Below are 13,698 nucleotides of genomic sequence, written 5' to 3'. Positions count from 1 at the left end.
GTGCTCATACCTCCAAGATATGATTAAGTCCTGGAGCGCATGCATTACAAATTCAGCTTTCTCTTGTTTACAACTTCAAATAGTTCTCGGGACATACACATTATACATAGTTACAGAAGTACATGCGCATTTACTCGAGAAGTTGAATTAAACATTCTCCACTACAAAGAAAGTTGGGGACATTGTTGAATGATGCTGAAGGGCTGGGGAGGGAAAATAAGTTGGGACTGGATCCGTAGAGAGCAGTGAGGGTGATGTGCAAATATTAAAGGAAAGGAGAGGAGCAAATAGGAAATAAAAAGAGGGAAAGGAAATGATGGAAGAGATGAGAGAGGAGCTGAGGAGGAAAGGAAAGGCAAGGAGAGGAAAGGAAAGGAAGAGCAAAATAAGAAATATGAAAGGAAAGGAAAGGAAAAAATAAATGAGAGATGATAGGAGATGAAAGGAGGAAAGAAAAGATGAGGAGATGAAGGGAAAATAAATGATTAGCAAAAGGATGAACAGGGAATGACAGGAAAAGAGAGAAGGGGACGCAAAGGAGAGATGAGAGAGGGTATTAGATGAGGAGAAAAGGAAAGACGAGGAGAGGAAAGGAAAGAAATAGCGGATAAGAGAGGATAGGAGATAAACATGGGAAGGAAGGAGCAAAGAGAGGAAAGGAGAAGCAAAAGAATGAAAAGGAAAAGAGAGAAAGGAAAGGAGAGACGAGAGAGGATAGGAGATAAAATGAGGAAAGGAAGGACGAGGTGAGAAAAGGGAAAAGAATATCAAAAGGAAACGGAATAGGAAAGGAAACAAGAAAAAGTAAAAGGAAGCATATCAAAGCAAAGGGAATGACTGGAAAGGAAAGTAATTCACGGGAAAGGAAAGGAGGCAGGGTGGAGAAAGGGGTTGCTTGTCTTCGGGGCAGGTACAGCTTACTCTAAACTGTTTGGCTTTAGAGTTGGAGCACCTCAATGCGCCCGAAGGTCTTGAAGAACGGGGCACAGAGGATAGAGAGCCCCCTCCCTCCCAATCTCCCATTCTCCTCTCTTCCCCTCCCTGATGCAGTAAGATTCACTTTGAAAAATAACATTTCTAGATGTGCCGCTAATAATTTAGCTTTGGTCTCTAATCAGCATCCCAGGCAGCCAATCCCTAGTCGGCCTTATGCCGCTCTGTTGTGTCTTAAACTGAGCACGCGGACATCATGCAATGCCGCCCACAGTCAATATAAATACAAGCATGTGTGGGCATTTCAATGGAGGGAAATAAGCAATAACTAATGCAGCACATGAACTTTGATGCGTACAGTCCAGTCAGCAGGATAAAAGGTGATTTAAATGAGGAAATATTTATTCCCCAAAGCGCCGCCAATGATAGCAGCAGCCGAATAAAGGCACATGCGCACAGTGATGGGTGTCCCTTTAAAGATTCCGGGGGAACAGCAGTGACTCTCTCAATTTAATCGATTTTTTTAAATGAAAAGTCAATTTAACAAAGTTGAAAAGAGAAAGATGGGCAGAGGGAGGAAGAAGAAGAAGAAGAAGAAAAAGAAGAAGAGGGGGAAGAAGAAGAAAAAAGGCATTCTCTTGCACTCAAGCAGTAAACTAACTGCCGCACAGAGCAGGCAGAGATTTCAGCTGAATTATCTCCCACCTCACATTTGCTCTTAGGCAAGCAGTTTAAAAGCCAAGCGATTGAGCCAGTGATCCAATTTGAAATGCAGAAATGATTAGAGCAGCTTGCCTCATTTCATATCGAAATTCTCTGATTTATGACAGGGCACCAGCCAAGATCTATCTCTAAAGGGAATTAGTGTGCAATTCCTGCATATTTCTGTTATTTAGTCTCCCCATAGCAGATGCTATAGCCTTAGCGAGAGAGAGAGAAAGAGAGGGGGGGACAGAATGAAAGCCGTTTGTGGGTATCTTTTCATTTCGGCAGATGTAACCGGGGCCATTTAGAAGGAGGAGGGAATGACACAAAAGCAGACTTGAGGAATGATGGTATTTCTCACCTTATGTAGGATGTTGACGGAGAATCTTATTTCAGGATGCAAAGGAGAAAAACAACATGCAGCAGCCCTACAAATTATGCAGAGCTTTCTTTCCCCAGCATGGATATAGCGGTGGGAGAACACAGACTGTGTTTTCGTTCAACAAAAAAAATAAAATAAAGACCCTTGCAACCCATCCATCCTTGAGGCTAAGGAAATATTAATACGCAGCGCGATAACAAGGGCTAGAGGAAAATCTCCCTTAATGAAATTTCCAGTTGACCACATGCAATTTGTTTCATCGCAGTGAACAACTAATTGCAATGGACGTTATCAAGGTGTGAGTGTGCTGTCTGCTGTAAACTGAGTGGTAGAACAGGTACAAATCCTTTATCCTTCCTCCCATGTTAGAAACAGAGAACATATAAACTTGACATAACCCATACGTAAGCTCGCTTTTTTATTATTTTTGTTATGCTGCTAGTATCCTCTGAAAGGACATGGTGCTCCTGAAAATGACATTCCCATACAACGAAACTGGTGATTTACGTTTTGAGAGGAAACCTATTTTGTCGTGGATTATGGTCGCTTTAAAATAAGTTTAAGTAAGTCCCCAGAAGTCCGCATGGGGAGGAGGTCCGGGGGCGGTGGAAGGCTCATGTTTTGCACCCAGGAGACTGTCGTTGGTGTCTCTTGTGAAATGCTCTTAAAGCCACAGCCTCACCAATACAATACAACAGTCCTTGTGCAAACAGGATTTATTTGACTCAATCTAACCAAACAGTTTTGCAGTTTTGTTATATTTTGTTACAATTTACAGCAAACACCATGTGTAACTGCGACCGCAATCTGGGAGATAATACATTTACTCTGGAGAGTGCAAGAGTTCAAGTTTATGTCATTTAAGTTGTGTGGGAGTGTAATTCTTGTTCTTGTGATTCATCTTGGACGTTGCATTACGTTGCCTTTGAATGGGTCAAATGTTTCATATATATCAATCAGGGATTCAAGTGAAATACAAAATTGATCGAGTGTTATGTTCTTTATCCAAAAGATGTTAATGCCGTTATGTGCCTGGTGTTTTTTGCTTTTTTAGGAAGAGGAACAAAAAATGGCAGTACTTGACACCGAGTGGGTGTTGAAAGCGGAGTGCGAAGCCAATGAATGTGTCGAGATATTCAGACGGAGCGGTTTTGATCTCTCAGTTGTCTAAATCCTGCAGCTGTGGGATCAAGACGGATACAGTGCCAGTCAGTGACCTTGGTGGAGGGGAAGAAGAGAAGAAAAAAAAAAAAAAGCCATGGGGGAAAATAATCATTCCCACCAAGGTTTGGATCGATTTCACCTGCCCTGACCATGAAGCGGGTTAAGAGTAGCCAGTGGTGGTGAAATGGTCAGCGGCGATATCATTAGCTTGTTGTTTACACAGGGAAGCAGGGAGTTAGAGGAAGGCTGAGTGTCACAAGCCACTTTCTTCTTCACCTCCTTCAGCTGATCAGAGGATCATGGTATCAAGGAGGGATTAGTAGCGACTTGGGATTTGTGTGATTGGTTAATTTATTGCGGTGATGGCAGGTCTTTCATCTATGGCAACATTTAATCAGCGCAGCCACAGAGGCTATTACAGGTTAGCTCCTTTCTGGAGTCAGTCCGGCTGTGCCATCAGCTCTATCACAATTCCCCTGAAATTTCCAAATTATCTGGAACAGGCTTTAGCTTCTCAGTAATAAAAATTAGAACAGATTCCTGATAGAAGCTTTTGCTCGCACAGGGCCAATTATAAATAGTACAGCCCTGCCTTGGAAGAGGGAGAGAGGGGTGAAGGGGAGGGATTGAGGTACAAAAAAAAAAATCCAACTCCGAGAGATGTGCGCGGAACTTATCGTTCAGCCTCCGCTCCGCTCTGATCCAAATCCGTGTGGCTGAAAATTTATATTAGATCTTATCACAGAGGCCTAAGTCGAGAAAAAAAAAATCAATGAAGGTTATCTTTTATGTTGCAGCAACTTGTGGAAATATTGATTTTCATTTTATAGCGAATTTGGAGCATCAGTTTGTAATCACTTCCTCGCTGACTACACTGTTTCGGTCACTGTATCTCTTACACGGGGAACGGTAACAGGGCTCAGGGAGGAGGGAAAAAAAGTAATAATAAAAAAAACACCGGCAGAGTATTGAAACCACTGGAGTGAAGGCAGAGGGTGGATAAACCATAACACACTGCACAGACAGGACGGTTTTTATCCAGGCTCTGACAGGGATGATAGTGTGTAAACTGATTCTAAACACTGTACCTCCGCAAACCAAACAAATAATTACTTGTTTCCTAACATCTCTTTATTTCAATATTTATTTTGGAAAATACCTCAAATTAAACAAGCAATCTTCAAGAAGATTCCCTTTTTTTTTGCAGGCGATATATTTAATATCCAGCATGTTTTTAAAGTACAGGTTGGATACATCACATCCCCTGCTTGTGTGATGTTAACAGGCGTTTGCTTATCGTGCGCCTCCGTCTCTTCCGGGGGGAGGAATCTAAATGTTCTGCCTGTCATCCTGCATTTCTCCAGACCTCGGCCACTCAGGCCAAACCGATCCGATTTTCATTTGTATTTGGCTCCTCCCCATTCCCGGCGACGCCGCTGAGTCTTAATCCTAAATATGTAGTGTGCAGTCTGCGTTTCTTTGTCTGCGTGACGTCTGGTACATGCGGCGTGCTTACAAAGCACGCAGGCCACCATTGTCGCGATCGATGCATTATGTAAATCTGCACCGGCAAACGGTCATGGGGTTTTGCTGCTGCTCTGTTTGCCAACAAAAGGGGAGTAAAAGAAAATAGTGGTGGATCGCGATTAAATCAAATATAATACCCGTGGTTTTTTTGTTTCTATCGCAGCAGCAACTAAAGGATTAATCCAGATTGCTGTAATAATTTTTGAACCCGTTCATAACAATGGGAAGACGTCTAGTTAAGGTGGTATTCTGGTCCCCGTTGGCTCCCATTGAGAGCAGCTGGAATATCATGAATTCCCAGAGGCTCAGAGGGACGGCGGAGAGAGGCCTCTCGCTGCTGAATAAGAGATGGCTCCAGTCTGGAGATCTAAGGAAGGGTTAATCTGATTCCCATTTCAGATAGTCGTCCTAGCAACAATCGGACTGGTCTGCTCTGCTCCTTTGACAGGGGTGTGAGATTTTCAGGTTAGCCAGATAGAAGACTTTATTGTGAGGCTAATTTGAAATGTGAAATCGAGGATGACTTAAATTACAGAGGTCCTCTCTCTCTCTCTCTCTCTCTCTCTCTCTCTCTCTCTCTCTCTCTCTCTCTCTCTCTCTCTCCCTCTCTCTCTCTCTCTCTCTCTCTCTCTCTCTCTCTCTCTCTCTCTCTCTCTCTCTCATCTGCTGCCAGGACGGGATAAGAGGATGCCAGGAGAAGGAATAAGAATATCAACAGACACAATTTACTGTCTGTGTTTGATCAGTTTGGCAGTGTAGTTTGCCAGTGTGCAGATATATATATATATACACACACACACATATATATATATATATATATATATATATATATATATATATATATATATAGGGACTACGTAGGAATCTGTCTTTAGTGTCTTTAATTTGCAGACAAAATCCAAACAGATTGCTATCATCTCCCCGAGATGTATTTGCTGTTAGTAAATAAATGCTCTCTGAAAGAGAAAAAAAAGTCAGTTTGTCCTCCAGCCTCAGACTAGATAGAGTTCATGGCGAGAGAAATGGGCAGCTGGAGGAGGAGGAGGAGGAGGAGGAGAATGAGGAGAATGAGGAGAATGAGGAGGAGGGGGCATGCAGGCGCACTGCCTGTGCTCATCTCTTGTGCATATCTCTGCCAATTCAGACCTTTAGCATGCTCAAGTGACATTTGCATTTATCCTTGAAGGTTGTTTGCCTTCTGCGGGGGAGAAAGGGAAGTGGAAAGCGTGAACATTTCTTCTGTTGCATTAGGCAGATGGACGGCGTCCTGTCGCCTCGGAACGGAAAAAGAAATGAAAGTGTCGGGATTGCACTCCCAGCCCCGACTTCTCTCCGCTCAACTATTTCTGTGACATCCGAATGTAACATCAAAAGTGTAACGGCCTTGAAATACTGACGTTTTGCCTTCGAGTAATAATAGTACTACTGTACCTAGCTGCCTGGGATGTTGCCCACACTCACACACCCAGCGCCACCATTTTGCAATCGGCGCGAGAAGGAGCACCAGAAAAAGAAAAGAAAACAGAGCAGGAAATCACATGAGGATAAATAGAGCGAGAAAGATCCCGGTGACACCGCGGTGGATGTTGCACTCTATCTCCCTCTTTTTTTCTTTTCTTCCTTCCGATGGAATAAAACTCCCACGTTTGACCTATGACCGGAGAAGAAAAACGACCTTACAACATTCAGAATTTTTTTTTTTGGTCCGGCATATTATAAAAACCCCTAACCTCAATCGGCCTTTGAAATGGATACTGATTCTTTAAATTCTTCCCTGCTTGTTTTCAGGAAGTGGTGAGATCCTGGCGATACCGAGGCACAATGTGCCCAAAGTTCAGCGCTGAGCGCTCGCTTCCTCCTCCCTGAGAGTCGCCAGCCTTTTCTTTCTTTCTTCCTTTCTTCCTTTTTACATAAATCCTAGAGATGTTCTTTTCTAATCTGTAAGGGATCGTATGCTGCATCATTGCGGTTCAATCCTGGACGATTATTCCTCCCTTTTTGACTCTCTTGCATTCATTTGTCACCACTCCAACCTCGGTGCAACCTCACACACATGCACACGCACACGCAACAACAACCTGCCCTGATTCTCCAATCTTCCCAGCATTGTAAAAAAAAAAAAAGAAGAAGAAGAATAATAAGGGAAAGAAGAGGATTGGGATGGACTTGAGTTGCATGGTGTATAGTTTCTGAAATTGTGTGTTTACGGCAATTCAGAGCAGCAGAGGAGCGTAACTCAGTGGTTATTAATGTTTCTTTAATCACCGGAATAAGCGAATGATTAGTGCGTGTTATCTGTCCCCGTCCAGAAGACGAAGAGGACGGTCCCGGTGGTGCTGAGCGCCGGCCCCAGGTGGCTGCTGGATGTGACTTGGCAGGGAGCGGAAGACAACAAAAACAACTGTGTGGTGTACAGCAAAGGTAAGCAAGCAGCGCCGGCAGTCTGTTATCTCTCGGCGGCGCGACACACCACACAGCCACCAAAAAACAAAAAACACGGACAATCCTCCATCCACTCCCCACCTGCCTGTCTGTCTTCCTCTATGTCTGTCTCTCTCCCTCCATCTTTCTTTTACTTTTCTTTCTCTCTTCCTCACTTCTCAAAGTCACAAACACGCAGAAATAATTGCACTGCGAGGACACACACACACACACACACACACACACCATATCTGTTGTGCTCCAAAGAGTCATTTATATCACTAAAACTCTGATTAGGAACTGAGAAACATCACTTGACACACAAAGTTAATGGTCTTTAGATTTCACAAGGTAATTAATGCCCCCCCCCTTTTTTTTTGCTCCTCTTTTATACTAAGTGAATCCCTATCTCAGTGCAGATAGTGAGCAAGGCACAAGTGGAGTAGGGGCTCACCATTTCAATTCATTTGCTCTCGCACTAATACAGCGAAAGCTTTATCTGGTGCATCTTTTAATAAATCAGACATTCATGTAAATAAGCAGCATATCTGTCAGAAAAAAAAACATATCGTTTATTCAGCCTTCACCCTTTAAACCACAAAGAAAAGGAAAAAAAAACAAGTGACTCACTGTCGTGATGATAAACCCCCTCAATCTGCAGCATTGTGTCCGGCTTGCCCTCATTAAAGCGGCCCAGCGCGGGGATGTGCACAGAGCCCTGGTGTTTTTGTCGCAGATTGCATGAGGAGATGCTTCGACTGTACGCAGCCCTGACACCCCCGTCTGCAGCCTCACTTCCCATGAAAAGCGCCCGGCTTCCGCAGCTATAATTGGGTCTTGACAGGGGTGTTAACCAGGGAGACGTGTTGAAAAAATAAACACGTAAATAAAGATGTGTTTTTGGATTCCGAAAAAAACGACGAAGCAGAGGGGCTCTATTTATCACTTTGGAAATGGAGCTTCTTCTCCCCTCAAAGTGAATAAGTGGCAGGAGTGGGATTTGCAACCGGGATTTTCAGTCTCCCAATTCTCATCTACTAATCACTAGACTGCACTGGGGAGTTATCCTCTTAACCGGCTACTTAACTTTGTGCTCTTTATCACCAAATCATTAAAGTTTTGATAAGCTGTGAAAGAAGATTATGCACTTCTTTAAAATCTTCTAATCTTTTTGCTCAGAGACCGACTGTATGGAAAAAAAGGGGAGGGTAACAGGATTTCTCACTGTATTTTGTTTCCTCCGCCACTCTTCATGATGATGCTATCTCCAGGATGATTATTATCATCACCACCACCTCAGCTCTGTGTCTCTTGACATTTCCTTTTGTTTGTCACTTCCCGTTTGACCTTATTAAATTACACACAATAACATCTGCAGACGTCCCCTTGTGAGAGTTGTTCTGTGTTGTGCTGCATAAGTTCATTACAGCAAATCCCCCCTTGCCCAACATGAATCTCCTAACGCTTGCCAGCTGATGACAAACGATAATAGAGAGTTGAATACCAAGAATTAATTTAAATCTCGGAGTAGAAGTTAAGTATCTCTTGCCACCTCGTCTTAAAACGTCGGCGAGACGAAGGAGAAAAAATAACCGGCACAAAATACATCAGGCGCCATTTCATTCTGCTCATTTTTCTAAAGTGTGGTGTTTGGTGATAGAGGGTATATATACTTTTCCCCAAAGGAATTTTGAGTTTTCTCATCATGAAAACTGTTACAACAAATTTCCAAAATTTGCGACCATGATACCACACGGTACAAAAACTTCAGGCTGTGTTCCGCACTTTACTCGAGCAGCTTTGTTGCCACATGAGAGCTCTGGATAAATTGGTTGGGTGTCCGTTTTTTCTCGACTCTCTATCCACATTTTGCTCCTGGCCACTCTGGGTTTTTTTTTTGTTTTTTTTAGTGGACTGGGAGTAAGTTCAGAAGTGTTTGATGCCACTCATTCTTCTTCACCGCCCTCTGGAGGTGACACTGAAATTGAATGTCAGCGCGCTGAGAAAAAAAAGAACCAAAACTTTGTCAAATTCAATTCTGAATCCGGCCTCTTTATTTATTTTTTTGCTCCAGTTTTTGAAGTGGCGTCGGAGTCGTGTTTATCGCGTCGACGCCGTGGCGCGGATCGACTAAAACGAGGAAGAAAAAAACAGGAACTCTCTTCCCACCTTGAAAAAAAAAAAAAAAAGGCTGAGGCCTAGACTGTTTATATCTTCACCCTCTGCAGGCTGCTTCATTGCTCCCTGCAGATGCGTCACTTATGGAAAACAGTGAATATCTCAATACACAGTATGCTTTGCAGGAATATGCTTTGGCTTACCTTTCAGTGGTCTCGGCTTTTCTTTATGGCTGCCTGCAAAGATAGTAGCGGTTCACTTTGGATGCTCGCCAGGGTGAATCTATGGGGGAGTATCTCTAAGTAAGGACTGGTGATTGGTTTGAGTGGCTGTAGCTTTCTGCTGGGTGTTCTGTCTATGATTTCTGCATTAATTTTTTTTTCCCCAGCACCAGAACTTTGGAGAAATATGCGGACACAGGACAGGATTCAGCAAAAGGATTCCTCTGGGAGTTATATTCCTAGCAGCGTGTTATGTATAATACATGCACTGGAGTGTGTAACAAGCAGCGGGGAGGTGTATTCAGGTCCCCCGCGGGGCGCCCGCGGTCATCCGCACCGAGACAAGCCAACCCTATAGTGTCAAATATAGATTTACTTTTGGGATCCCACATCTTCCTCCTGGACAATCTGCATTTCCGTTCCTCCGTCTGTATCTTTTTGTCCAGGATTTCACCCATTTTGAGAAATTAGAAGTGAGGGGTAATGTTTGAGGCATTTGAAATGTCCTACATTAGGATTCACGAAGCCATCCCATGAATATGAATCCATCTTTAAAATTCCTCTTTGCTCCAAAATGACAGGCAGCGAGAGCCCCGAAGAGGAAGTGGGAAAGTGCAGTATCGTTTTTTCCCAGGCTGTCAGCATGGCCCTGTTTGTTTTACATTAAACTCCCAGGAAGAGCCTTAGCAGCCAGCCATTACTAAAACTCTCGACTGTAGCAGCGCGCTAACTCATTATCGAGAAATCCACCTGGAACTCCCACAATGCTCTCTTCCACACTCCAATGGTTTCTTTGAACCCCCGAAGTTATAAGAAACAGGCAGCAAGTCTGCAGAGTAATTATATGTTACAGTAACACTGGAGACGAAGGGGAGAGAGAGAGGGGGAGAGAGTGACAGACAGGGACCCAGAGAGAGAGAAATCTGTGGAGAGTTTTCCGTACTGATAAACAACAGACTGATAAACAATGCAGTTGAGAGATTCAACAGAGGAAAGAAATTCAGCCCTGTTTTGATTTTGATTTTTTTCTTCTTCTCAAAGTTGGATGTGTCTGTTCAAAATGCTGCAAAAACCTGCCCGATCGAAAGAATTTTAGCAACTGTTGGGTTTCTCTTATTGTGAAGAAATCCCATGAAAAGAACAAGAATGCGTTTGTCTTCCCCTCAAAACTTTCTGACCTACATAACCTGCTCTACTGGAAACGTAAATCTTTGAAAACGGGACATCAATACATACCTACTATAGGCCGAATTGTTTTCTTCAACAAATGTTACTCAAAGAGCAGTACACATTTTGTTGTGAATCTTTGGGGATGAATACACGTTTGGTACTTACAGCATAGCAAGATGGTGCATGTGGGACTGAAAGAAACCATGGAGCTGTCACGGTCTGACTCTGCGTGCAGATGCCCTCAGAGTCAGACTTTTTATTTTCTCCACTGGACTGGGTTGTTTTCTACCTTTGCCCATCGACACACCGCTCCTGAATCTGCCTTGTTCGTTCCTCCCAGCCAATCGGCTCGTTCCCCCTCACCGGAGCGTCTCCACCCGTCTCTCTGTCTGCACTTCATCCCCTCAGCAGATCGGTTGCTATTCATCACCTGGTTTTACAGACTTTGTTGGAATTGAAGTGTAGGTCCACCTGCTACAGTCTTCATCACAGCAACTCTGTGGCACAGAAACATAACAATAACCTGATTCTAGCTGCAGAGACTGTGGTTTTATGTTCAGTTCATTGTTGGCTTTGGTTTATTTTAATGAGGTTTGTTGACAGTAACCAAAAAATTATATAGCCTGCATTATACTTTAAAATGCGTACATTCTTAAAAATGAAATGACTTTTACTATAAGGCAACATTTTATTCTAACACTTAATTAGTTCGATTTGATCATATTTGCAGTTGAAATTAAATAATGCCTTTTTAAACCTTATAGATCACATCCCTGTTCACATTGTGCACCGAACAATATATGAAAAATAAATTTAATTTCTCCGTATTCATATCTTAAAACACGGTAAAATACAAATATGACGTGTGCTTACATAAGCTAGTACAGACCATATTTAATCAATAATATCCTGACATCAATCCATCAATCAATGTGCAACAATTAGCGACAAAGGAGGTTTGCCACTGAGCTCTGGAGCTCTGAATGGTAAGAAGTGGATGTAGTCACTGGGACGTCACCCATTGGTTTGTGGACTACAGCTTTGAAGTCTTGAGTAAAGCATTTAGGCCGCCATCTTGAATTTGAGGACGGCACTAAGTACAACCGATCAAAATGTTACTGTCATAACCTGAAAACTCACTGTGAAAGATAAAAACACGGACAGCTTCAAGACCGGACAGCGACGTTAGCGACCTGTCAATCACAAGGTAGACATCCGCCCCTTTAAACTCCTCTCTAAAGCTAACACTTGCTAAAAAATCCAACACGGTCCAATCCGACTGTACACTAAAAGAACAAGTGTCATTTTTAGGCCTACAGTACAATATATTACTTTATTCAGCCTTCATTGTGCCTCCCCCATTGTTACCTGCTATCTGAGCCCATTGAAACTATGCACACTCAATGTGACCACATTATGTGGCATTATTCAGAGGTCACCTAAACTTTTCAACTGTAAGCCTCTTAAGCCAGACCACATTCAGATACAGCATGTCCAATAAGTCTCCAGAGCAACTCAGCCCCATTGTTCATGCAGAAATTGACCAATGTAACTGGGCCGTTTTACATAAGCCCGGACAGTGCCGAATTAGCCAACTGGCTTTGTATTATTTCATATTCACTAAGTCTTCGCAATCAGATTTTTATTTTAAAAATGTTAATGCCTTCATTTGATCCTTCCACTGCTCCAGAGCTGTGGGCCCCTGAGGCAGAAGATGAACTTGCACGACTTGCCTGGACAGATGTAGTGTCTGTTTGACTCTTTAAAAGAAGCAAATAACAACTCCAGCCTTGCAATGTGTCGCCAGAGACGGAAACAGACAGAAACAGAAATGAAGGCGTAAGAAACTGCACTGTTTCCTGCACTGCTGCCTGGCAGCATGCAGCATTAAACAGTGAGAGGAGAGGACTCTCACAGTTCAAAATGTAATTGTTCATTTCAACCCTCCTCCTTTTAAAATGACTGCGGCGAATAGGAGGTGCAAGGGTTATTATCTGTTATCTGGGAACATAGCGAAATAGTGTGACTGAATAATAACTAAACAACTGACACAATGTAAAAATTTCATTATCAGTGTATTAAAACAAAATTGTACCCTAAAGGAGTCCCCCACCACGGCTCCGAGCAGCCGACTAATTATGTTTAATTAAAAGACAACAGATCAACAGAATCGTTTTCATTAGGAAATTATTAATGATTCCACTGCAGCAATAATTGATTGCACTGAGCCGCGCGATAACTCGGTACGGTCAGGCTGGAGTGAGCCGGTTTTTAGGCATTTGGCAGCTGTTGAGCAACGTGTCTTGTGGCTGCAAGCCTCCACATTAGCAGTGGAGGAGAAGTTGTAAAGCTGGCTTTGTGGCGAGGAAGAGGAGGAGGAATGGAGTGTGTGTGTGTGTGTGTGGGGGGGGGGGGGGGTTAAGGACAGCGAAAATCCAAATCATGTGGCCATCTGAGAGGACTTAACCATCCCACACATGCAGTTTAGGAGCGCGGGCATTTTGTAACATGCTCATTTCAGTGAGACGGGAACACACACTCTTATTATATTCCTCTACAAACATGTTCAAGAGGGCGTTTTCACCCCCATTTTTTTTTTCTTTCTGCCTCACTCTTAAGCATATAAACCACACACACACACACACACACACACACACACACACACACACACACACACACACTTTGCTCCATTCAGAGCCATGTGAAAGACGTCAGCTCCAGACGCTTCCTCCGGCAGCCTTTTATGTGCATTGTTCTCCCGCCGCGCAGGCAGCTTCCCTGTGCTAGACGCTGGAGCACAGGCACCAGACGCCACACTCTGCCACAGCACCCACATTCACTGCAAAGACACACAGGCGCGGCGACCAAACGCCATTACCCAAGATCTGAATAATGGCCGCTGACACATATACGTCCATCCTGCATTCAGCGTGGACTAAGCCTTGAGACAAAAAACAACAATACTGGGAGGAAAGTGATGGGCACTGATGAGGGGACCAGATTGTTCTTCTCATGCACCGCCACGCAGCATTTTTTTTTTTTTACAGCATGTGGTCT

The 13,698-nt window shown here is 43.4% G+C and overlaps 1 protein-coding gene across 1 annotated transcript in view; it reads left to right on the top strand.

Annotated features, from left to right (window-relative positions):
- Positions 1-13,698, top strand: part of zfpm2a (zinc finger protein, FOG family member 2a) — a gene marked incomplete at its 3' end in the record, with an annotated part of 117,929 nt that overhangs the window by 65,953 nt on the left and 38,278 nt on the right. Inside the window, exon 5 of the mRNA XM_079227930.1 lies at positions 7,021-7,132. Within this exon, the coding sequence (XP_079084056.1) occupies positions 7,021-7,132 (112 nt within the window). The remainder of the gene's footprint in view (positions 1-7,020; positions 7,133-13,698) is intronic.

Source organism: Taurulus bubalis, assembly GCF_910589615.1.
Source record: "Taurulus bubalis genome assembly, chromosome: 12".
In the NCBI taxonomy this organism is placed as follows: domain Eukaryota; kingdom Metazoa; phylum Chordata; class Actinopteri; order Perciformes; family Cottidae; genus Taurulus; species Taurulus bubalis.
This window is presented reverse-complemented; position numbering and strand designations above follow the sequence as displayed.